The 26,256-nt window shown below is 43.2% G+C and overlaps 1 protein-coding gene across 4 annotated transcripts in view; it reads right to left on the bottom strand.

Moving 5' to 3' along the window:
* DIP2C (disco interacting protein 2 homolog C) overlaps positions 1-26,256 on the bottom strand; it is a 353,066-nt gene that overhangs the window by 99,993 nt on the left and 226,817 nt on the right. For all 4 annotated transcript variants that reach the window (XM_048510380.1, XM_048510382.1, XM_048510381.1 and 1 more), the window contains 3 exons: positions 23,102-23,212; positions 9,345-9,470; positions 8,025-8,234 (listed from right to left, as the gene is read on the bottom strand). In XM_048510380.1, coding sequence (XP_048366337.1) covers positions 8,025-8,234; positions 9,345-9,470; positions 23,102-23,212 — 447 coding nt within the window. The remainder of the gene's footprint in view (positions 1-8,024; positions 8,235-9,344; positions 9,471-23,101; positions 23,213-26,256) is intronic.

Here is a 26,256-nt window from a genome sequence, read left to right as displayed (position 1 = left end):
AGGTGTGTGAGGATGAGCTGGATGTGTATGAAAGTATGTGTGTTATGTGGTAGCAGTGGGTGAGGCACAGAGAGTGAAAGTTACCTGCGTGTGAGGGGGGAAAACCCACCTGACGTCTCACACGGCAACGTGTGTATGTGTTTCACTTCCACTCGTATTACCTAACAGTGTTACCTATTTACTGTTTTCACTGCTCATCTCTGCCCATCTGCACGAACATTCTCTCATCCCAAGCCCTCATCCCAAGCCCTCAGGCCACAGACAGACAGGCTGCACGAACATTCTACGGGCGACAGTTAAACACAGCCAGCTTCATGGCCTGGTGCAACAGGAAAAATATGTTTTACCTGGCTCAGGTATGGACTTTCGGCAATTTGAAGGTCCGATTACCTGCCCGCAACAGGGAGGAACATCCTGTGAAAATTTGGGGGCGATCTGTCCAGCAGCCTCTGAGGGAGACCATCAGGGACAAACACACGCTTCGATTTTTATATATATAGATTATGCACACCCTGAACTGTGGTTGTATTTCATGTTCCAGACTTTATCAGCATTTGGTTTAAAAAGTGTGTGCGGGGGTGGGGTGGGGGATCTGGACTCTGAAGGTCAGATCCCCATTGAGTCCAGAATGGAAGTTTTTCTGTTCTTCGCAGTCAGAGGTATTGAGTGCTGCCCTTTAAAAATTCATATTTATCACAGTTAACACATTGAGAATGTAACAGTTTGCAGTACTGTGGCCTCTCAGAGGGAACTCCCCAGACGGAAGTATGGGAATTTGCATTTCTTTGTCATTAAGAGCACATTGTTATTTCTGAATAATGGGGAAGGGGAGGTCTTGCAAACAGTGTGCTGTCCTACTTATTGGGTATGAATGAAACATCCCGATTACCCATGCATTACTGGACTACTCTGCTTCAAAATCATATGGCACGAGCAAGAAAGAAAAGGAAAGGGGAAAAGACAGTAGGTATGAATTGCTTCTCTTTATTACAAGAAGAAAGAAAGAAACATCACCGGGCCTTTTAAAGACAGCTCTTTTATTTAAGAAAAGAAGAGGAGTCTAGTTTGATGTCTCTTCCAGGAAAGAGGATTGACATTGGCTCACCCACAATCCCTACCTGCGAACAAGCACTTAAGGAGACGGCCATACATGCCCACCATGCTGACAGAGGTCACTTCTGAGCACCTGCCTACCACCCAATTAAGAAGCTGAAATATCTTAACACATATCAAAGTTGCAGTCATGCCTGAAACTGGTCTGATCTTCAAATTCCTTCCACAGCCTGGATTTTTAAGAGCCACTGGTGACTCGACTTCTTAATACAAAACATTACAAGACCCAGTCAACACCTTTTGTCTGCAGAAACAGGCTCCAAAGGGGCTGCTTTTTCACTCTGCATGCATACCTATGCAGTCCCTTACATCTTATGGGAGAGATTCTGTGCCCCTGCCAAGTATTCTAGGCAGCTCTTGTCCTCATCCCTGTGGAAGTGTACCGAATGACTTGGGCAAAAAGTCCTGTTGCACAGCATGCTTGACGCTTCCAGACAGAAGGCACAAACGTTTGTGAAAACCCCTATGTGAGAATGGGATGACCCAGAAAGGGGTGGAGTCTGAAAAGAAGCAGAAGGCTGCAGAACTCATGAGGTTGGAGGAAGCAAGGCTACCAGGCTGGGACCTTGATTGATTTTATTAAGCCCTTAACACCTTGTTTAAGGTAACTGCAATGTTGTTGGGAACTAGTGGGAAGGGAGTTGTTTATTTTTTTTACTATATTGTTTGGAAGCATGCCTGTCGAACAAAACACCAGAAAAATAAGACATCCCCTGAAAATAAGACATAGCACATCTTTGGGAGCAAAAATTAATATAAGACACTGTCTTATTTTCGGGGAAACACGGTAGATAGTCTTAAAAGGGCAGCCCCATAAAGAGCAGGTTACAGTAATTCAGTCTTTTAAAGTTATGGAAGCACTGATCAGCAGCGTCAATTCACCAGAGTCTGAGATAAGCAGCCATTTTCTACAATAAATGTAGGTGGAAAAATCTCGCTTTTTTGCAACTGCCTTTGTAACTATCGGTCAGAGGCAGAACTGAAGCTATCTGTGTGGTCTTTCCCTCAAAACACTGCCTTATTGACCAGTATCACTTCTGTCTTGTCTGGATTCATTTTAGGCTGTTATCCTTCCGCTACTTGATCATGGCAAGCGAGCACTAACCTACAATACAGGCTGTAGCTTCTGGTGGCTTATTGAAAGAAATAAAGAGCTGGGTGTCATGAGCACACTGGTGACACCCAACCACAAACACATAAATTAAACATTGTTAGAAGAGTCGATTCCTGTGGGCCCTCTAAGAGATGAATCCTATACCACTGACTATGAGTTGTCTGCAGCAGTGTTTAGGGCTGATTCTCACATTTAAAAAAAACCCTGAAACAACTTTAATATAGTACCGTTCAGACTCACTCTAATCTCAAGGAGTCTTAATCAAATACAAAGGTCGATTGTATCAAAGGTAGTAAACAAATCCAACAAGATCAGCAAAGATTTATTTCCTTCCTCTTGCTGTAAACAAATATCATCCACCACAGCAACCAATGCAGTCCGTCCGAAAGCCAAACTGAGATGGGTCAAGGATAGATGAATTACCAAGGAGATCATAGAGTTTTTCTGCCACCACTATCAACCACTTTACTTTAAAAAAAATGTAGGCCTTCCATTAGGAGAGAGTTTGCTCCAAATAAAGGCTCCTTTCAGAGGTTTTTGGGAAAACCCCAAAGTGATCTCAGCCAAAATTCTCCTTAACTTGTTATCACAAGATCTGACTAACCAATTAAGACATGCATCCAGGATACAAGACGCTCAGAGAAATGAGAAAAACTATCCATATAAATTGGACACGTCATGAAACTCTACTTCTAAATTAATTCTTAAATTGGAGGTCAAGTTGGATCGTGCTTGAGAACCTGTACCAGCAAAAACCTGTCTAAAACCATCACCACTAATAGCGGAATTAATCTCACTCTGGGACTCAGTCTTAAAGTCAACAAATTCTGAACAATGACTGAGCCAGATGCTGTTCAGCTGAAGCAGTGGTAGTGGAACTGCCACTATCATAGGCCTTTAAATGAGTCCTGTGGCATTTTCTGTCAAATATGGCTCAAGTGCGAAACCATGGGTGCTTCAGAAGTAACATCAGTTCTCTAGAAATCATAAGAACATAAGAACGAGCCTGCTGGATCAGACCAGAGTCCATCTAGTCCAGCTCTCTGCTACTCGCAGTGGCCCACCAGGTGCCTTTGGGAGCTCACGTGCAGGATGTGAAAGCAATGGCCTTCTGCTGCTGCTGCTCCTGAGCACCTGGTCTGCTAGGGCATTTGCAATCTGAGATCAAGGAGGATCAAGATTGGTAGCCAGAGATCGACTTCTCCTCCATAAATCTGTCCAAGCCCTTTTTAAAGTTATCCAGCTATCCATGAATCTGGATCTCTCTCTCTCTCTCTGTGAGTGGGACAGTGCACTCATGAATGGACAGCCTGATGTTCCAGCCCCCCCCCCCACGAGTTTTAGAAGAATCACCATCCCATGCCATTCCCAAATTCTCCAGAGCAATCCAGAAACCAATTGGATCCATAAGTCTTGGGAGCAAACCATGCTATAGAGCCCTCAGTTCCTGCAGAAAGGAAGCACTACAACTATCTGACTTGTGAAGAGATAATGGTCTGACCACCACATGGGCATGACGTAATCTATTATTGGGGAGGTGGTTCAGTAAAGGACTGCTACTTCTCAATAAAATATCACTGGGGGGAGGGGGAGGGAAACCATACTGAAGCCCCAGCATTTGCAAGCAAGATGCTGTACCAAGTCTAAAATTAACAAAATGTCAAATTATTTTTATAAAGATATAATTGAGGATAGCGTTCAGACTTGGTGATTAATGCACCCTTTAATGATCTGTATAAATTTAATTCTCCCAGTCATGACGAGCAGGAAATTTCAGCAGGAAGTCACAGAGGCGTTCCAAATGCAGGCAGGCAACCTGTTAAGAACGCAACAGCTTTCCTTTAGCAGTTTCAAACACTACACGGAGAAAAACATAACACAGCAGGTTCAAGGGGTCACCAAAGGAGAAGCTCAATTTACCTCAACCTGGGTAGGAAAGGGCTACAGAACAGTTTTAATTAGTATAGGCAGAAGCCATAAGGAATGCCGACACAAGCAAACTAAGGACTTGGGCTGCAAATGAATATGCTTCTGTTTCAAGCTCATCTTCTACTTTCCAGTTATTTCATTTCCATATATCAGCCCTCGAGCTCTACAGCAGACATCCTGGGCTTCCACGTAATCATGACGTCGTGAATGAATTCTTTAAAAAATGAAATGTGCATTGGTTCCTTAGAGGTGAACATGCTCAAATTAATTTGGAGTAAGACAACAAACAAACAAAACAGATGACAACTGCTGGACTGTTCAACAGTTCATCACTATCTTTTTTCAACCATAGAAAACAATTCGTAGGTCCACCTCTTTCCCAATGAAAGATGTAAGTACGGTCGGTAGTGCTTTCACGGAAGAGAGAACATCATGCTTCTTCAGTAGAAAGCTGTCCCTTGGCGTTTGGGGCAGAGGGAGGGGTCTTGGGAGGGCCCGGCTCGGTGTTTGGGGTGGGGTGGAGGGTTGAAGTGGGCTTGGGAGGGCTGGTGCTGGGCTCAGCTTGGTGTTTGGGGCAGAGGAGGAGGAGGAGGAGGAGGAGGAGGAGGAGGAGGAGGAGGAGAAGAAGAAGAAGAAGAAGGAGAAGAAGAAGGAGAAGAAGAAGGAGAAGTAGTAGTAGTAGTAGTAGTAGTAGTAGTAGTAGTAGTAGTAGTAGTAGTAGTAGTAGTAGTAGTAATTTTGGATTTATATCCCCCCTTTCTCTCCTGCAGGAGACTCAAAGGGGCTTACAATCTCCTTGCCCTTCCCCCCTCACAACAAACACCCTGTGATGTAGGTGGGGCTGAGAGAGCTCCGAGAAGCTGTGACTAGCCCAAGGTCACCCAGCTGGCCTGTGTGGGAGTGTACAGGCTAATCTGAATTCCCCAGATAAGCCTCCACAGCTCAGGTGGCAGAGCGGGGAATCAAACCCGGTTCCTCCAGATTAGATACACGAGCTCTTAACCTCCTACACCACTGCTATAAGAGAGAGGGGCTTGGGAGGGTTGTGCCAGGCCCTGCCTTGCTGCCACTGCCCTGCTGGGCCTGGCTTGGTGTTTGAGATGGAGGGGAGGGTTGGAAGGGGAAGACGTGTTGGCAGATGAATGTACAATTCTACGCATATTTTGCAGTGGGACAGAGTATAGTACAGTCAGCATTCATCATGTACTCTAGCATGTAATCCTTGACATAAAAATGCAAATCAAGACAACAACCTGTTACATCTTAGATATGGGAAAAATCAACAAGAAAAAAATACGAAGTGCAAAAGTGCTCTATTTTCAGTCAGTGCAATTGTACAACAAACATCCAAGGCTCAATCAACATAAATGTAGGAACAAACCAAACATGTAATACACAAACATATCATGAGACGTGAGTGCAAAAAGACACAAAACGACAACTGATACAAAGAAGTCAGTCTCTACGTGTACCACAAAAGCTTAAAGTCTATTTCGTAGGCACACTTATGAGACTGACGTTAAAGCAACTCCAAAAGCTGCATTTTTCCCCTCACACAATCATGAATGCATGAAGCAGAGCTGGTTTAAGCAGAGGAGATTGGGAGGGTGCTTATAAGTCATACGTAGGACCTACTTTCTCTACTGCTGACAAGCCTCAGTGTAACCTTCTGACGAAGCAGCCAAGGTCCACAAAATGGGGAGTTATACCAAAGAGTCCATCAGCAGCTTTGGGACTTGCTTTGCATTCTTTCCAGTTAGACTGGCTCTATGGTTGTATCTTAGAAATAAAGCCCTTGAGAAAGGTCCAGAGTTGTGATTTTTAACAAACTTACTTGGAAGCGAGTTTAATTAAAACCACTGGCATGCCAGCTTAGAAGCAAATTCCAATCTAGACCATACTAATGACCCAATCCAATGTACATTTACTCAAAAATAACCCCCAGCATGTTCAATGATGCTTGAGCTGAAACAGGAATTCAACTTGGATACTGGGGAAAGACCAAGCTTAGGCTTCAGAGGTTACAAAATTGGGTGATAACAGAAGGGAAAATGCTTCTCAGATCTTCCTCTAACTAATGAGATAGCCTAAGGAGGTGCAACACGCCACAAAGTTCTGTCCTAGGTAAAACTGGGTTGCTATGACTATTTACTGAGGATTAATCTTATTTTAGTTCACCCTAACCCTCAGCAACACAGCATGCTTTTTAATAGTTATTTTAAACATCCCTAAAACTTCATGCCTCACTCGTAAAACACAACTCAAGGAGCGAGCCCTGTTGAACACAGCAATTACTAGTAAATATACACAGACTTTGGCTGATTCCGCATGGGCTAAAAACAGCTGTGTGAAAATGGTGTAAAAGGGTTTAAAACAGTGTAAAAGGGTTTATACTGTTTTCACACCGTTTTCACACCGCTGTTTTTAGCCCATGCGGAATCAGCCTTTGGCTACAATCTTAAACTGACTTATTTGAAAGTAAATCATGCCTGTGTATCCAAGTAAACATGCTGCAGATCAAGTGCAAATTTGTGAGAATTTCAGAAAGCCTTACTGGACCACAACTAGGGGCTATTTATTCCAGGATCATCTTCCGGACATTCTTCATTGCAGTCCTGACTACTGCATCAATCCGCACATAAACGCAACCATTCAAATATTTCCTGCCTTTCTTCCCCTGAACACAATGGCTCAGACTACAGTTCCAAAACTTACATCCTGAAAAGTGAGCCTTGTTTCTTTTCAAACCAGTTATCATCTTTGATTCTTTAATTTTGTTACCATATTATGCTAGTAACAATACCTAAGAAAAATTAAGACCCAAGCTCAACAGCCTAGAGAAAAGCAAACATGACCTTCCGAGTTCAATCACATCCAAACGGCTCGATACACAGAAGACCATCTTTTGAGAAAGACCAGAGGGTTATTAAGGTCATGCATAGTATGGGTTGGATTCAGACAAGTTTTCCATTCAGTCTCATCTAGTGCCCCTCATTACAGCTCCCAACACACATGACTGTGGCATTTCCCCTAGTTGCCCCGGCCCCTCAGGTGGCTGTACCGACCCACCTTCCCTGACCTGGGGGTTGGACTCCCCAGACGATGTTACGTTAGCTTGGCCCTGAGGGCCAAGGAACAGTCTTGCCCATAGGGCGCCTTGCGTTAGGACACACCTTGTACCCTCCTCCTGTACCCTGGCCTGGGGTCCCGGTGCTGTTTGTCAGAGCTACCGGCTTGCCTGACCCCTCTTCCTCTCACTCTCTCTGTTGCCTCACAGAAGATTGTTTCTCCCCTTCTCCGGCTTCCTTGCCCCACCCTGTTATGCTTCACAGGGGTGGGGTGGGTGTGCAGCCGGTGTGAAGCCCAGGGTTCCCCAGCCTGTTCCCCCACAGCGCTGGGCAGCAGCCCCTTCTGAGCTCCTTGCCTCTCTACCACTCCCTTCCCCTGCCAACGCCCTCCCCAGTCCCTGCTGCAGCAGCAGCTCCAGAGGCCCATTTCCCTTCTCCTTTTATCTTGTTCTCTTCTTGGCCCAGCTGCAGCCCATCACTCTCTCTCACAGCCGGTTCAGCTGTGAGAGGCCCCTCCCTGCCAACTCTCACTCTGCTGGCTTGTACTCTGTCGGCTGTTATCCTGCTGTCTCTCCCTTTGCCAGCCCTTGCCCTGCCTGCTGTGCTGGTCCGGGCGCTGGGGACATGGCGGCGCCCGGACACTGACTTTCATCCATGCAGGTCTCCCAATCACCAGGCATAGACTTTTCTGTGCTCAAAGAGAACCCCATTTCCCCTTTCTCGTCAATGGAAAAGTTTGTTGGACTCAACCCATTATCTACAAAACAGAAGAAAATGATAAAAGCAAGTAATAGACAAACCTATATGCGTTTGTGCCATTACGTCCGCTAGCCTATGTGCAGCTCCACTGCCTCCACTTTGCGTTGAGGATGAAGAAGTTGTAGATGTGGTCGAGCCATGGATTGCTTGGCTGATCCAGTGTTCCATATTTATACTCCCTTGGCTTGAGGTTGGAGTTCCCTGGGAATCACCTTGTACAGAGCCTTCGTCTTCTGAACCAGATGAGGTATCTAAACATGGAAATAAGTTACACGTTTCATGTCTGAATGAGAATACACTACTCCCGAAGGAGCTAAAAATTTGCCAGTCAATATACACAGTCAAACCAACCACTGCTGGGAAGACTGTGCCTTCCCTCTTTGACCTTCAATGTGAAGAGCAAAAATTCAGATCTACTAAAAAAGTCTACACTTGCAAATTGGTCACAGTGTCAACAAGCTGAAAGACATTGGGTACAGTAAGGCTTGAATGTTATGCTTACTGGGAGCAAGTCCAACTGAATTCTATGGGATATTCTACATATGTGAAGACAGCCGAACCCCTACTGGATACTGTGATCCCATCACAACATCAGTCCTCTCTAGGAATCTCTGGAAACTATGATTTTACCATAAGGTATCTGCTGATTTCTAGAGTGAGCTGGCTCACATCGAAGTTTCCCCCAGAAATGACATCACAATGTCAACCTCCCCATGTGTCCCATCTCCTGATGCTTGCCAGGCTATGCCAAAGGTATTCAACATTTTGCCAGTAAGTCATTGCGGGAGGGGAATTTCAAAGCTACAGAACTGCAACAGACAGACTCTTCATAAACTTATATGCTGTTTTCCCAAGCAGTGCCAACCTATCTGCCAGTCTTAATAACAGAGGAGACAATCTATGTGTGCCACCATATACAACCAACCAAAAAGGTCATCTTGACCCTAAGATCCTTATTTAGAAGTTAGGCCCTCTGTATTGAGCTAGGACTTGCTGCTAAGTAAGAGCAATTATGATGAGAATATTATGATGAGAATATTACCAAATGCGAAAATACAAATGGGCCAGTGACTTCTATTGCAAAAAGCCAAAAGGGAAGACTGGGAACAACTTGTTAACCCACCAGGAAACTTATAGATAAATTTGATTTAGGTTGCAATCCTATGCAAATTCACCTGCAGCCAGCCTCAAAGACTTTGAAGTGAACAAGCACAGAAGTGTATTGCACTTTTCAACATCCCTACATCATCTTTTAGAGATGCTTTGATCTAATAATTCCAATTCAAAGTTAACACTGAAGCAATACTTCTTTTTAAAGTTTTAAAATATTTGCGGTCCAACACGTAGCATTAGCTTCGTACCTGGAGGCGTGTAAGCATCCATTGAGGTCTGTACAACCAACGAGCGTCGCTTGGATGGCATGGGCACCGCCATTTTCCTTTCTTTATGTTTTGCAAGAGCTGCCTGGACGGCTTCTGTATGGACATCTAGAATTAAAATTGAAATATTAGTTTGGAAGTCAAGCAAAACCCTGTAATCCTCTTACAACAACAGTGACCTCATAAACTCCTTAAGCACAGGCTCATGCATCCTTCAACTTGTTCGCAAGGACCCCATTTGGCAGAGTCCCACAACGAACAATTAGCATGGCATACACCAGAATTAGGGTTGCCAGCCAGCACAGGGGGAAATGTCCCCATCCTTTAATAGACCTCATATTTTGAAACGGGCAGATGAAGCTTTTCATGGCAGAGATGTACAAGACATCATCTGATAAGCTACGTACCATTAAGTCCTACATATCTGAAGGACCGCATCTCCCTGTACTGCCCTAGTAGGTCCCTCCACTTGTTGGAGGATCTCCTGCTGGAGATCCCTGGCCCACAGAAGATCCAGCTGGCCTCTACAAGGGCCAGGGCCTTTACAGTCCTGGCCCCCACCTGGTGGAACAGGCTCCCTAAAGAGACCCGGGCCCTGCGGGACCTTCAGAGCTTCCGTAGGGCCTGTAAAACGGCCCTGTTCTACCAGGCTTTTGGCCAGCTAGGTTAGCCACTGCACCCTTGTACCAGCTAGGCCTCCCATGGGTGGAGAAGGGGGATGGAAGGGTATAAGTCGCCTCAGATATTTATATAAGTTGTTATACTGAGAATTTTAAACTGGTTTTATTGATTTTATTGGAATTATCGGAATCTGAGGTACACCGCCCTGAGCCCTTTGGGGGAGGGCGGTATAAAAGCATAATAGATAGATAGATAGATAGATAGATAGATAGATAGATAGATAGATAGATAGATAGATAGATAGATAGATAGATAGATAGATAGATTTTATCAAAGGGACATTTTCTTTCCAGTCAGTTGGCAACCCTAATCTAATAAAGTTACTTATTTGAGTACGTTCTTGAAGGCTCTGGTAATTGAGCTAATGGCTCAGTTCTGCTTTCTCTGAGATGCTCTGAGTAACTGTATTGAGCAAAGAGTGCAGAATTCTAGAACAAAGAGGAATCTCTTAACCTATCTACATGCAGATAGCATTGTTTACATGTGTACTTAGCAACCACCCAAGTTCTTATTTTGCTTGTGAGCGAGATGGATGGTATGTGCTTGAATGAACACTGACAGGCTTTTTCTGATACCTTTCCTGTACCTTTAACATTCAAGAGGAGTTTGTAATTATAGGAAATCCTTCACTGAATGCCATAACTGCAGACGGGCAAAAAGAAATTCAAAACACCCAGCCCTGTCAGGAAAAAAAATATCTTGGCAAAACTAGTTTAACTTTCACCACATAACTTCTGGGGAAACCAGAAACCACAAGTCCTTTAAAAACATACTGCGAGGAAGAGTTTTGTTTCACTTTTAAGACATGTTATAAGTGCAGAAACATGAAGTCAAAATGTATCGGAAGCCGCCTCCACCACTTTCCGACATCAAACATATCCTATAGTTCACCGAAATGTTCTAATGACAGTATCAAACATCTGGGAAATATATGGGGTAGAGGGGGAAGGAAAAAGGAAAAAATGCAAGAGATTCTATTTTAAAGTCTGTGCTCATTTTTGTACCATGAGTAGAGAATTCCGTATTTTTCCCTGCTTAATAATGGCTCAGTTTTGTGTGGTAAAATATGTTTATTTATATAAAATACATTTTAACAAAAACTTTTGAAATTACTGTCTGATTGAACAACCTCTCTCGGCTCATTGAAACCATTGCTGGTAGGCAGCAAACAGGCTGGAAATCAAACAAAATAAACATTTTAATAGGTGAGCCTCAGAGGCCAATATGTTGATGTGTGAATACATGTTTTTTAAAACTACTTGCATTTTTAGAATGAGAGGGTTTGAACCATTTGTAGGACAACACAACAGTGAAAAGTATACTTAACTAGGAATTCAACCTGATCTTATTAACTGCCAAGAAGGAACTTGTGGAAACTCAGTTCATCAACCCAAACTGGACTGAGGCAGGAAAAAGAAACCACAAATCTGCAGAGTGGTTTTTTGTGATTTTAAACACACTCTCAGGAAATAACAGAAAGCTGACTGCATTTTTTTATATTTGATAATCCAGCGTCAGCAAGAAAAGCAGATGACAAAAAATAAAAAATATGGCCACCTATTAGCAAGGCGGAGCGACTACAAGATAAGCCTTACCAATATATTCTTCCTTCAACTACAGTCTCACCTGGTAATCAAGCTACCCTGCAATTTAACATAAAGCAACAGAGCATGCTCAGTCGTAAGAAGGATGAGATTTTTAAAAATCCCTAAAAGTAAAAAATTCTCTTTTCTAGGTACGAATCATCAGCCTTGTCTTATGAATATTTACTTAGAAGTAAACTCCAATGTTGCATAAGGTAAAGACTCAAGTGAGCGCAAAGAACTGAAGTCTTAGGATAACATCAACCTCATAGGCTTTAGTGTACTGAAACCTGCTGTGAACTAAGCATTTAACAGCAGGGGGCTCTGATCATTTTGGGTGGAACAGTTCCACTATCAACAGAAAGACTGGAGGATAACAATCCTACTCATTCTTGTCCTTCAGTGCCCCTACTCTAAGGTGTCCAGATTGCCACCTTTTTAAACTGGGACCAGGGTGGGTGGGCGCGCGCGGCCGCCGGAGCGCACTGCCTTTTGGGGCGCTCCCCGGTTTCCTGCCCTGTGACAGGGTGGGAAAAGGGGAGCACCCCAGAAGGCAGTGCAGCAGCCTTCCAAAAATCGGGACAGTAAAAAAACCCCGCGGGACAAATTGGTTTGAGGCGGGACTGTCCCGCCAAAAGCGGGACTTCTGGTCCCCTTCCCCTACTCTGTGCTGTTTCAAGAGTAAATGGCCTAAGATATCTTTTTCATTCTGATTCTGGTCACTGTTTTGCATGTAAGGTTTGCTTCAAGGATCTTTTTAAAAAGACAGCATAATGTAGCGCTGGGATTTAAAGTACTGCCGTTATCTAGGTGTGAGCAGTCACAATTCTTATTTCCAGAGGGTACAACGAGCATGTTAACATTCCACCTTGCTGCTTATCTGGACATGAGCTCAGACATTTTTATTAGCAATGTGCAGTGCACTTTCACACCCTGTCCACAACCATGTATACTTGGATGTCCCAGTGAATTCACTAAGAACTGCTTGGCCTGCAAAGAGCTAGAGCACAATAAATCCATAATAAAACCATGACTGTTTGTTTTCTTTAATGTAACACTTTTCCTAACGTTTTAAACAAAGCATTGCCAGGCACAGCTTTTAAATAAGCAACGGTAATTTAATTTGAAGATTTTTCTTTAGATGTTTAAATTATTTATATCCATGGGGCTGTAATTCAAACTGGATTTGCTGCAGTCGTTGGATCTGAGCATTGATTATATTGTACCTGTATTTAAAAATTATGCCTCCTCAAATGGGGAGGGGAAGGGGAGGGTGAATTGTTTAAAATATATAATTTCTAGGAAGGAAGGCAAACTAAAAACTTGGGACTGATCTCCAAGTAGACCTGGTCAAGATTGCCCCCTTTGCCTAGATGTCTCTAATCTACAGTGTAGAATTCCTGCTACCATTGTCGATGCTTTTAATAACTACAGGAGAAGCAAACATTTATCATCTGGAGTTTTCTGCAGTATGAGAGTGGCTGACAGATAATGCTGCATCTGACAAAATTTCTGCATATCATGTATCTGTAAAAGGCACAGGGTTCTATTGTTTGCAACTAAGAGATGGATCCAAGCCTGGACTTAACAGGCTCTTGCATCTCCATGTGGAGATGGGGGTGGGATAAGCCCTGCCTTCCAGACTCCAACTGTGTACCTGACCAGGGAGTTCCCAATCTGGACACAGTTTGGGGGGGGGGGGCAAGGCGCAGCTGCAAAATGCACCTCCCAGAAGTGGCGCCTGGGGTTTGAGATCCCCCCTTCTGCCTTAGATGTGCCACTGTATTAGTGGGAGAGAAAAAGTATCCGTTCTTTCTTCTCATAAAGGCAATGCTTTGCCCCACCATCTAGGGGTTACACAGGGGTCTTATTTTTCTTCTTTTACACTGTACTGGCCTGACATTTATTACTCAAATGTATAATTGAAATTAGAAAAAGGGTTAGAAGGTTCTTTTCAGCTGTTCAAACATGACATGGGTCAAAAATAAAGCATTTGTGATAACTGCAGTTATTAATAGGCACCTGCAATTTCCCAGCAGCATAAAAATTACTTGTATTGAATTACAATTGTAAATTCCAATGTGTATTTTTTGACAATAAAATGTGATTGGAATTTCCCAGGATATACAAAGTCAGAATAATCCCTTAAGGAACAATCCTTTTTTAAAAAAAAAAAACTTCCTTTTTACCAGAAAATCTCATTATAAAAATATGAACTGCTGAATAAAACCTCCTCACTCCCTTGTATACTAGCAGGTCTTAACCTTCTGTTTCCTTTCCTCTCCTCTTTCCCTTCTCAATTGTATGGTTCATATATTGGATTCATTTTGTACTTCTTGCTGTTCTTGGACAATCAATATAAATGGTGCAAAATGATGTGCCACGACGGAGGAGGCTAATTGGGTCTACTTGCACGAGGAATATCTATGCAGTAAAACTTAAGGCCAAGCCAGTAGATCTGTGAGATGAAATGCATACCTGCTGCTGCCACATAGAAAATGTGTGCCAAGTTTGGGGGTAGGGGGAGAAAAAAGGTTATGTGAGTGAGGTAGAATCCATTCCTTCTCACTATTTGGGTTGGATTAAAATTACAACTAAATTAAGAATTTCCACTGATTCCCCCTTTCTGGTGAGACCTCCATGTGTCCTATCCCTATGGTTGCCAGACCAAGTCTGGCACAAAGGAGAGGAGGAAGAAGAAGAAAAAGAAGATGAGGAGTAGGAGTTTGGATGTATACCCCACCTTTCTCTCCTGCAAGGGGATTCAAGGTGGCTTACAAGCTCCTTTCCCTTCCTCTCCCCACAACAGATACCTTGTGAGGTAGGTGGGGCTGAGAGAGTTCCAAAGAACCAAGGTCACCCAGCAGGAATGTAAGAGTGCGGAAACACATCTGGTTCACCAGATAAGCCTCTACCACTCAGATGGAGGAGTGGAGAATCAAACCTGGTTCTCCAGATTAGAATCCACCTGCTCTTAACCACTACACAATGCTGGCTGAGAGGGGAAGGAACAGGGATATGGAGGGTACATGCGATTTTAATGACCTTGCGACTTCAGTTTAGGGTAAAACAAACCGGCAAACCCTCCGCCGTTGTATTTGCCCCTTACTACAGCAGAGTGGGCATCTGTGACGGCGTTAACTCTGCACCACTTCCAAAGCTCCATTCGCCCCTTTACCTCTGGATTGCACTTAGTCTGAATCTAATCCTTTGTCTCCCCAGACTACCTTTTAATTGCTATTACACTCCACACTGTGGTTTCTGCCGTCAAATATTTATCCTGAGGTGGCTCTCAGGTACAGTTGTGCAAAGGAAGGCAGGTGTGGAATTAGTGAATATTAAAGGTTTAGCGTGGCGGTGGTAGTGAGCTGGGAAAACAGGGATACCCGCTCCCATTCTAGTGCCACTGAAATGCAATAGATGAAAACTATTTGTCCTTAAATAGAGAATTCTACAGCAGAAACCTCAAAAAGGGAAGGAATTTCTAAGCTGCTTTGAGACTCCTTAAAGATAGAGACCAAAAGAAGAGTAGAAGTTTGGATTCACCTTTCTCTCCTGTAAGAAGTCTCAAGGCAGCCTAAAAACAACTTTCCCCTTCCTGTTTATTACAGCTATTCTCGCTCTTGCTAATATACAGAAAATGCTAAATTTCCTCTCTCTGAAAGGAAGGCAGGCACACTGACTTCCATATCTTGGTGTTAGCAGCACCGTTCCAGAGGCACAGAAAAGCCTGAATGTGCTGTAGGTGATTTATTACTTCCACTTTGGCTCATGTCACTGCATGCCTTTCTCAGTACAATCAAGTGTTACCCAGTAAATATTTAAAGTTTCCACGTTAGTAGGCCAAGTTCTTTTCAACCTTCACATGACGCCTCTCATGTGACCACTGAGGGGAAAGCCTGTTCACTTGCATTGCCCAGGTCCTCAGCCCGTTTACTCCTTTAGTTGAAAGGTGTCAATTCATACGGCTCATCCCATCCTTCCTCTTGAGAGTTCTGCAAGGCGTTCTCCTCCCTTCCTTTTGAGAGTTCTGCAAGGCGTTCTCCTCACTTCCATTTCATCCTTACCGTAATCCTTTGAGGCTGGTTAGATTGAGAGAGAGCGACTGGCTGAAAGTCACACAATGGCCAATTACCCACTGGTGTTGGGGTGCACGGTAGGACCAGAAGCATGTCAGGGCAAGAAATCTCGGCCCCTTCCGCACATGCAGAATAATCCACTTTCAATCCACTTTCAATGCACTTTGCAGCTGGATTTTACTGGGCAGAATAGCAAAATCCACTTGCAAACAATTGTGAAAGTGGGTTGAAAGTGCATTATTCTGCATGTGTGGAAAGGGCCCATGTTCCGACGTGCTTCCTCTTTGCGGCATGCCACGAGAGGAGGTGTGTCGGACCAAGATTTCCCTGCGTGTGCTTCTTGCTTTCCTCAGGGAAAGCAAAAGAACTTCTGGTGCCACTTTTCATTTCAGAGTGGGGCAAGGGTGGGGAACAGCCAGTAGTGTGTAATCTGCCAATGTCTCTGAACTTGGGTCTCCCCAGCCCCACTTGGGTCTCCCCAGCCATACTCCACCACTCTATTTCCACTACATTACATATCTTAGCTGCCCTAGACCTCCCAGTGAGATTCACAGCTGGCCTTTTGAGTTGAGGCAAAACATTTTATCCATTGGACTGCATACAGGTGTTCCACTTTCCTCCCAGATCCAGAAATTGTTGTTTTTTCAGAGTGTTAATGTGCCTCAGTTTCTTTCATCAGGTTTTGGAAACACTATGTTTCTTTCATCAGGTTTTGGAAACACTGGGCACACACTGTCGTCACAGAGGCGCAGGGAGCTCAAAAGTCTCTAGGGAGGGGCGGGGACTCCCTCTCCTCACTGGAGGAAACAGAAACCTATTTCCGGCCTCCAGGAATCAGGGAGAAAGGAGTAAGATTAAAAGGGTAGGATTTAAGTTGGCAGCCTTTCCTTCCTCTTAGATTTCTTTAGTTGTGACATGTCTTTTTATTTCTCCTTTGGATTCCAGGCATCGGTTTTTAATGGAATTGGTTATTGTTTTGGGTATTCAAACAGTGGAGATTGGAAACGGGCCTGCTTCTCCTTGGGGAACCCTAATGTTCTGCTCCTAAATACATTATTTGGCAGTAAGTCACACTGGCTGCCTTCCAGAAAACTTGCAACTTGCTCCACGTGCCTTAACTGTGCTTTTCCCCCCACTCGTCCGCCCCCCAACCACTTGGCAAAAAGGCTTTTGAAACTAATTTTCGAATTCAAGTGACTAACTTCAATGGAACAAGAATTATAACGGTAATAACGATCCCGCTATTGATGGTGGATGTGTTCAGATAATACCTGCCTTTAATGTGGACAAGAAGCAGGTATTTATGCATGGCATTACTGAAAACTGACAATTGGCCCTCTGCTTGCTAGAGAAAGTGTGGAGGTATTTAGCAAGAATTGCTGGAAATGCTCACATTTTAGGTATTACAGCTATATAATTAATTTTGATGCCAAGTGTCTATTAGCAATGGGATGAGGACATGTGCTAATTGCTACCGACAGGTGACAAAGCAGTTAATGTGCTATGATGCAAGCAGCAGAATTATAGGATTTATAGCCTCTTGTGTCTTACAGTGTCATTAGCCTGCTGTTATCAAGGAGCAAGGTGGTTGGCGAAACCATGGAAATTGATACACTAATGCCATTAACAATCAATCCCTGCGAAAAAGGAGCAGAGGCATTTATTTGGGATGCTGTGATTGGTTCTTCCTTCCTAGGCAAAATGTAGAAAACTGCACTAAGAACGGCTGCACTGGCTAGAGTCGCCAACCCTTTTCCTGTCCTCTGCTCCTGTGTCTGGAACAGTTGCTTGACTGGCAAACACAGGGACCATGCTCCATTTTTACACTGTGTAAAACATCACCTGTTAAAGTTGCTGTTTACAAACACAGGAGGATCCTAGGCTTGGCTTTTGGATAAGATGGCAGCTACATCTATTTGCTGCATGTTCTCAATGACATGACACAGCAGAACGCTTTCATTGCTGTAGACAACTAAGAAATGACTATGAAGTTCAAGAACTAGTCTGCAAAAATTATAATGCGCAGAAACTCCGTTTTGGCACTAGGTTCTGTCAGAAGGATCGGAGCTTTCTATCCTGTGGAAAGGACAAGTTGCAAAATCAGAAATGTTCTCTTGACGGACTTAATAATGGCGAAATATTTCCCATGCGTCAGTGTTAGTTATGCTATGAGCCAACGTTCTGCCCTAACAGATATATTAATTTGTAGGATCCTTGTCACACTCCAACACAGGGTAGAACACTCTGTGCTGAACGCTCAGAGACATCTTTTCCTCTCGATCATTTGCATGTAGAAAATGTGATCTTCGATAGAAGAGCATATTTTCTACATGCAAATGATCCAGAGTCAGTTCATGCTGTCTGCAACTGAAAAGACCTCAGGAAGCAAAGCTGAGCAGGCAAGTTCTCTGGCTTTCAACCTCTGTCAGTCCAAACAAGTCACTGCTTTTCATACTTCCAGTACCTGAACTTCATGGTTTTCTACATTAAAATTGGAGCTGCCCTTTATTATTACCCTCCCCAAACCTTTCTCTGCGAGTTCCATGTCTAGAGTCCCCCAAGCGTTTCCCCCATTTTGAAACAATAAGAGCAGAGACCCCAGTTTAGACTAGGACCATGACGTAGGGAATGAGGAGGTTAAGCCTTTCCCACTCTACTGTTTCCACAATGTGAACCATGATACCACCCGAGTTTGGTGAAGTTTGGTTCAGGGGAGCCAAAGTTATGGACCCTCAAAGCCCCATCTCCTGTTAGCTCCCATTGGAAACAATGGGGGATGGGGGAATACCCTTTAAGAGTCCATAACTTTGAACCCCCTGAACCAAGCTTCACCAAACTCAGGTGGTATCATGAGGACAGACGCCAAATGACACCCTGAAATTTGAGTGCTACTAGCTTTAAAAATGCGCCCCTGACAGGCATCCCAAGAAATTGTCCAAGATTCTCTGCTCTGCAAACTTTACCAAACTCGGGTGGTATCATCAGGAGAGTCTTCAGATGATAGCCTGAAATTTTGGTATTGCTAGCTTTAAAAAATGTGCCCCCTGAAGGCACAAATGCAAAAAATCACCAAAAAAACAAATTAATTCAGATGGACCCGAATTTTTCAAGAGTTCCCGAATATTCGGGTATATCCAAATATGTTATTTGTCTTATTCGGGTACACAGATAATTTTACGGCCAAATAAATCCGAATCCAAATTTTACCGAATTTCTCGGCCTAGTCTGATTTTATTAGATCTTGGATACTAAGCAGAGTCAGCCCTGGTTAATATTTGAATGGGAAACTACCAAGGAATATCAGGGTTCCTACGGAGAGGCGGGCAATGGCAAACCATCTCTTTTAGTCTCTTGCCTTGAAAACCCTACCGGGTTGCCATAAATCAGTTGCAACTTGAGAGCAAAAAAAGAGAGGCTTCTTCATGTCATAAAAGGTTTCTTTATGTAATATTTCTGGCAATGCACTCACTTTAGTGCTGCTCTTTGATCGCAATAAATAATTCATTCATCTCCTAACTGATCAATCTTGCCCAGTAAAAGCAAGCAAAGATTAGTCAAAGCGAGCCTTGTAACAGAGGGGAAATTAAGAGAATTAATTTTCAGCTTGATGGAAGACTCCCAAATTTGTCGTCCTTTTTTTGTTCGGATGATGACTGTGTAATTTTTAAATTTTATTTATCACATTTGTACACCCCTGCAGGGCTCACAGCTGCAACACATGACTGACCTGGCTGGGGCAGTCAGTTTTTTCCTTTCTCTGTTCCAGGCAGCATGTGATAGATATATGATTTGCTTGCCACAGGTACAAGCTGAAACCCTGCCTGCTACTAAAGCCCTTCTGAAGGCGGGATGACTAATAGAGTAAACCTTGTGAGCAAAGAGTTAGCAGATTCAGGGTAATGCACAGCTTGTCAGGATTCTGGTTTTCTTGATTCAATGTTGATAAAAGCCGTACCAGCATTTTAGAGGCATAACTAGAACATAACTACAAAAATCTGCCTAGGAGTGGTGGTGTGGAAGAACGTGCCCTCGAGCCTGGGCCATCCAGGTAATCCTGTTGCTTTGATAGAGGCTTAATGGTGTGTTTAAAAATCAGCTGATGCTGTTTACCCTCAGGCCTCCACAAGCTTCAATAGCCTTGAGTGGAATTCTGAGTAGGCTACTTAGAATGGCTCTCACAAAGACTCCTTCTGCACAGCATATTTATAATGAGTTGCAATCATTATAAATGAACTCATTTTCCCTTTTGATAAATGAAAAACGAATACATTTATAACGATTGCAATTCATTATAAATATGCTGTGCGGAATCCACCAAACATTCAGTATATAACTTTCATGGTAGTAGGTCTATGTCCAAACATATGGTAAACAAAAATGTCCAGAGATGACCACATTTCAGGTCGGAATATTGCCAGCCCATAATTATATCAGTCCAATTCACAGAAAGCCTTAATGTAGAGTAGCCAAACTTTATTACAACATTAGGGCTTCCAATTTATGGCTATCCAGTGAATGCCACTGTTGACAGTGTAATGCATTTTTTAATTATGTGTTTATGTTTGTGTGAGAGAATCACATATGATTTAGGAGAGGATAAAGGCCAGATTCAAATATATTTAATACCTTAAGACAGGCTGTTAGAAATTATTGCAGCCAGAAGTTCAAACTTATATTTTCAGCCCTAAAAGCTGGAAGTGTTAGTTACATTTCTTTTAAAAGCTTGGGAATTTCAGGATTCTTGAGTCCACATGCTTCAAAATTGAGCCTTGGAAACAGAATCAAGGAAGAGGTCAAGGCTAGGGCTGTGCACCATTTTTTCAATATTTTTGGGGTCTGATTTTACATGACCTGGAAATTTTCAAAAAAAACCTGGGGAAAGCTGAGGGAGAAGGTGGCTTTTTTTTCAAATTTGTTTTTTTAAACCGAATCCTTTAAAAATCTGAGCTACGGAGCTGTGAATTCAGATCTGCTCTTTCCTACCTAAGATGAGGTCAGCGTTCAGAACTGCTCCTCTCCCGCCTCCAACGTTCAAGTGGAAAATTCAGCGTGTTTCAGGATCTGCTTTTCAGCTTCCCGAAATTATCACCACTTTTTCAGGCTTACTTTTGGTTCGGCTTTTAGAAATGTGACTAAGGCTCATTCCAAACATGCAAAATAATGCACTTTCAAACTGCTTTCAATGCTCTTTGAAGCTGTGTGGAATGGCAAAATCCACTTGCAAACAGTTGTGAAAGTGGTTTGAAAACGCATTATTTAGTGTGTGCGGAAGGGGCCTCAGTGTAAGGTAGCTTTACATATATGTTCAACCTCTACCCTTTTGAAGGCTTTTCATATATGTTCAACCTCTACCCCTCTGAAGGCTTTTCATATATGTTCAACCTCTACCCCTCTGAAGGCCTCTTATTGAGAGCTGCCAGTCAGAGTAAATACTTTGATAAACCAGTGGTCTGACTCCCAGGGTAAGACAGCTGCATGCCTGTATTTAACCTCTAGCCCTCTGAAGCTATCTTCAGCAACTGAGAGTGGCCTGTCAGAGTAGACAATACTGATTCTGATAGACCAGTGGTCTGACTCTCAGTATAAGGCAGCATCTTGCGTCCAACCTCTGGCCCTCTGAAGACATCTTTAACAATCAAACACCTCTGGTACACATAAGGATCCCATTACTAACCCAGCCAAATAGACCCCTTCCACTGTACTGATGTCTTTCCATCTTTTAATGGAGAATCCTTCTGGGTGCAGCCTCTACATTGATCCAAGATTATTCAGGAAACCTTTCTTTTCCAAACGCTGACTGTGACTAGAGTCTACGTGAGCAACGGTTTTCCTATAAGTTGCCCAGAAGTTTCCAGATTTACACAGCAGCATCTGCTTCTACTTTTGCATCCAGAGCACTTCCGGACATTCTGCGGTTACATTCCCACTGGGATTTTAATTAACACTGCAACACCAGAAAGTGTTACTGTAATCAGATACTCTGCACTAGGACTATGACCCTGGAGCCCCAAGACCCACGGAACATTTTTCTCTATTTTCTTTTCTATCTATGGCCAAGAAATTCCACACTGGAGCCTGTGTATGTCTCAGTCTTCTATTCAGATCCAAATAACAAGATACCATGTAGAAACGCATATTCATGAGTTGTATGACCATTGCATACTTATACATTTTTAAAACCTACATCCAAGATCATAAATGTTAAGGTCTGTAATAAAACTACCAAAGGTGAAAGAAAGGGTGCCAGCAGGCACAAAGGTCAGAACTCACTGATGTCTTGGCAGAGAAATTTCAAGCCTCTGCCCTATAGCATCTGCATACTTATTTATTTTATTTATTTATTATTCGACTTATAAGCCGCCTCATGAGGCAGCCCAAGTACAGCAGCGTTTCAGCATGACAGTAAACATGTAAAATGCAAAGAGAACACTTCTCCAAATGTGCAGCAGACCACACTCGTAAATGCCACCCACCCACTGTTTGGGGGAAACATCTTCTTGGCCCCAGATGCATTCATGGCAGCATACAAAAGTGCACCCCAGTACTTGGGTTGTGAAGCAATATTTAAAGCAGATCACTGTTCAGTCCTGAAGGCAGGGGCAATACACACCCTTTCTGATGGCCTTATATGAAGAAGAAGAGTTTGGATTTATATCCCCCCTTTCTCTCCTGGAGGAGACTCAAAGGGGCTGACAATCTCCTTGTCCTTCCCCCCTCACAACAAACACCCTGTGAGGTAGGTGGGGCTGAGAGAGCTCCGAGAAGCTGGGACTAGCCCAAGGTCACCCAGCTGGCGTGTGTGGGAGTGTACAGGCTAATCTGAATTCCCCAGATCAGCCTCCAAAGCTCAGCCGGCAGAGCTGGGAATCAAACCCGGTTCCTCCAAATTAGATACATGAGCTCTTAACCTCCTACGCCACTGCTGCTCCATATGCCTGTCACATCAACTGGCTGGACAGGTCTGTGGGTTGGATCCAACCAGCTTTTCTGCTGGTAATAAAGGAAGGAGGCGACCATCTTAAAAGGCTATGCTCAGAATCATGGGGCCTGCCTGCCCAAAAGCCTTATGGGAGGGGGGGGCACAGTACGCCGAGGCACTGGACGGGATTAAGTGAACAAGATGGCTGAATGCAACCCTACATGTGCACAATTTAAAAAACAAACCAACAATGTCAACAGTAATTCTGAAGTTGAGCAGTGACAAAATCACGTCACTCCTTAATTTTCTTTTCGTTCTTCGTGCGGCGTTTGCTTGGGATTGTTTGTCAAATGAAACGAGAACCTCTTTTGGTTGGTTGTTTCCAGTTGAAGCTAAAAGGTGAATGCCACTGGAATCCCAGTTTCAAATTATGGACAGACTCTCCCCTCATCAGCCTGGCATCCTTCTCACACGTACCTGACCGGTAGCGCTCATCACGTGACCCTGAGGACCTGCGTCGATGGTAGCGAGAGGAGGAGGAGGGGGTAATGGGAGTTCGCCGTTCTTGTGGCAGTGCTTGATCCACTCCTGCATTGGTGGGAGGGGGAGGGAAGGGGGGAAAGTCAGACTTTTAATTTCATTGTACACGTGTTTGCGTAATACACACACTTGCCCTCCCTTAGCAACAGAGGTTATATGCAAAGTAAATAGAGTGCCCTTACATTATTTCTTCAAATAGAAACACTACTGACATTGGCATTTAGCAGTCCCCACGACGACATGGATGTGGAATTGTAGAGATGGCCCCTGAAGTTCATTTCCTTTAACCCCCATCAGCATCACTAGACTCACATTCTGACTGTGGAGCTCATAGTCTGATTTACCATTTGCTCATTAGTCTGTTGGGCCAAGCAAAATGGAGGGAGGGTCAAAGGTTATGGTGCATGCAGAAGTGGAAATGTCACACGCTGCACCAGCACAGCAAAGCATCCCAAGGCCACTGGTGTAGCAGACACTACAATGGCACAGGAGAAATCGTTCCAGAAAGGTCTTGCTTGAATCAGGAGAGGGTAGACATGGGGTCTGTTAGGGCAGACCAGGAAAATGACAGGTCTAGATGTAAGTGTCAACAGAACGAACGGCCCCCACTTTGCCCTGGTACCAGATTGGAGTCAAAAAATGTGAACGTGAACATTAACAGGTTAATTTAGCAGGTTAACATGAACAGGTTAATTTATGGACTACAACCACAAGATGGCAATTTTACTGTTATTCCTGAAATGGGTGGTGCAGTGGTATGATCTCCAAAAATTCCCACTGGACTGAGTGGCAAGTCAAACTAATTCAGGTGTCTCAAGAAATCAAGCCATGTCTCATTCAATTGGGTAACTGGGCACTTGCGCTGACTTTGCTCATCTATTCTAGTTCCAAAGTAAAGATTCACGGCCCTTTAGCTCGGTGATCCCCATCTGCTCTCTCCAGATGTTGCTATCTCTGATTTCTCAGTGGAAAGTAAAGGGAAGACGGGTCCCTGTATATGACTGAGGGAGAAGAATGTTGGCTTGCAATAGTTATTTTTCCAAGCGATAGCATTCCAGGAAAAATAAAATGACATTCAGACAAGGGCACATGAGATACAAAACAAGTTTGAAAAGATAGCAAACAAGTGAACTGCGCTGTGATGGGATTATGCGCTGCGCACCACTCTGGCAAATGTTTAAAAATAAATGCAAGCTAATTGAAATAATCAGTTCAGCAGCTCTTTCCAAACAGCATCATGTGGTTGTGCTAAGAGCAGGCGACAGCTCTATTTTAAGTCTACAAATTAGATACTATGGTGATATGAACCATTGGGGACTTGGGAAATAGCAACTCCCATAATTGAGGTGTTGGTTGTACAGATTCTGCAACGTTTCCCAGTGGAAACTGAGACTTCCAAATGTACTTCCAACATTCCCATTCTCGTGTTCGGGACCATGACCTAAGCCCCGCCCTCCTCACACACCTCTGCTCTATCTATCATTTGCTCTTTTAATTGGCTCTGTAGTAGTCTCTGACCTAAGTCATGAGCAAAAAGGGCCCATGGTGTTTTTTTCAATTAAAGATATACTAGAAAACATATTTTTTGTAATAACAAGAGACAGCAAAGAATTGATTGCAATAGACTGGTAATGCATGAGTTGGGTTGCAATGAACCGAAACATTATTTTGTTCCATCATCCTTCGCTTCTTCCTAATTTCATCGATATCATTTATTCTGGCAATGGAAATAATAGCTACAAAAATAATACAAGGTATAAATATCTCTGGAATAAAAATACTAGCTACAAAAATAAAACAAGATATAAGTATCTCTGGAATAAAAAAGATAAGAGTATAAAATGAAAAGTTATGCAGATGATATTGTTATATCAGTAATAAAACCAAATATCTCTTTGAAATATACAATGGAACGAATAGATAGATTTGGGACTTACTCCGGATACAATTGTTTTAAAAAGAAGACAAAGATAATGTTGTTAATGGCAACTAAAACAGAAGAAGAAGAGATAGGAAAAATAACAGAATGGGTTGTTACTTAAAAAGAATATTTGGGTGTATATGTAACAAGACAAAATGATAACCTCTACAAAGATAATTATCAAAAAAGTTTAGACAAAGGGAAGATCTTCAAAGATGGGAAAAGTTAAGAATTTCCTGGTTAAAAAGAATTTTTGCATTTAAAACTAATATACTACCGGAGTTGATTTTTAAAAATTCCAAACACTACCAAACATTTAGGTGAAAAGACTCTCAAAAAATGGCAGTGAACAATAAACAATGGCATATGAAGTAGAATTAAGTCAAGAGTAAGATTTAAAATATTACAACATTTTTTTAAAAGAAAGAGGAGGTTTAGATGTAGCTATAGCAAACATATAAAATTTTACCAACAAGCTGCCACACTAGTCCGGGTGTCAGACTGGATTATCAATCCAAACTGGAGGAATGTAATTAAAGAAAAAATACATAAATATGTATGGATTAAGAAGTCATTAAGATCAATTCAAACTCAAGATGGAAGACATATTTTGAGAGATGGTTTGTTAAGAATATGGTTTCAATGAAGAAGCAGAATAACAGCCCAATCCAGAGGACGGGGGCAGACGTACTTCTGGAGCAAGCACAGCACTGCGGTGGCATGGCTGTGAAGAGGCCAGATATATGGATGCCCGGGAGCCACTTGGCTCCACGATACCAGACCCCAGAAGCGGCCATTATACCCTATCCCCGTTGGCACAGGATGCCATGCATCACTCCTTCATATCACACTGCCCTCTGCTGTTTGCCCTCTCCATTCCATCCTCCATCAAATCCTCTGCTTCTTGCTCCATCCGTGCATGCCTCTCATGCCTTCTCAGCTCCACATCCTTTGTTTCATGCTCTTCCATACATGTCCTATACAAGGTTTTGGTTCTTTATCATAGATTCCATGGGAATCGTCTCAGTACTTCTGATCTGTAAAATGTGTACATGTTTTCTAGGAAGTCTGTTTATCCGGTCAAGGACACAGGTTCCAACCATGGAGAAGATGGGCGTGTGCTGCAGTTGGGACACAGGTTCCATAAAAGAGCAGAGGAGAGAGCAGGAGC

This window comes from Sphaerodactylus townsendi, linkage group LG11 (genome assembly GCF_021028975.2).
Source record: "Sphaerodactylus townsendi isolate TG3544 linkage group LG11, MPM_Stown_v2.3, whole genome shotgun sequence".
Taxonomy (NCBI): domain Eukaryota; kingdom Metazoa; phylum Chordata; class Lepidosauria; order Squamata; family Sphaerodactylidae; genus Sphaerodactylus; species Sphaerodactylus townsendi.
This window is presented reverse-complemented; position numbering and strand designations above follow the sequence as displayed.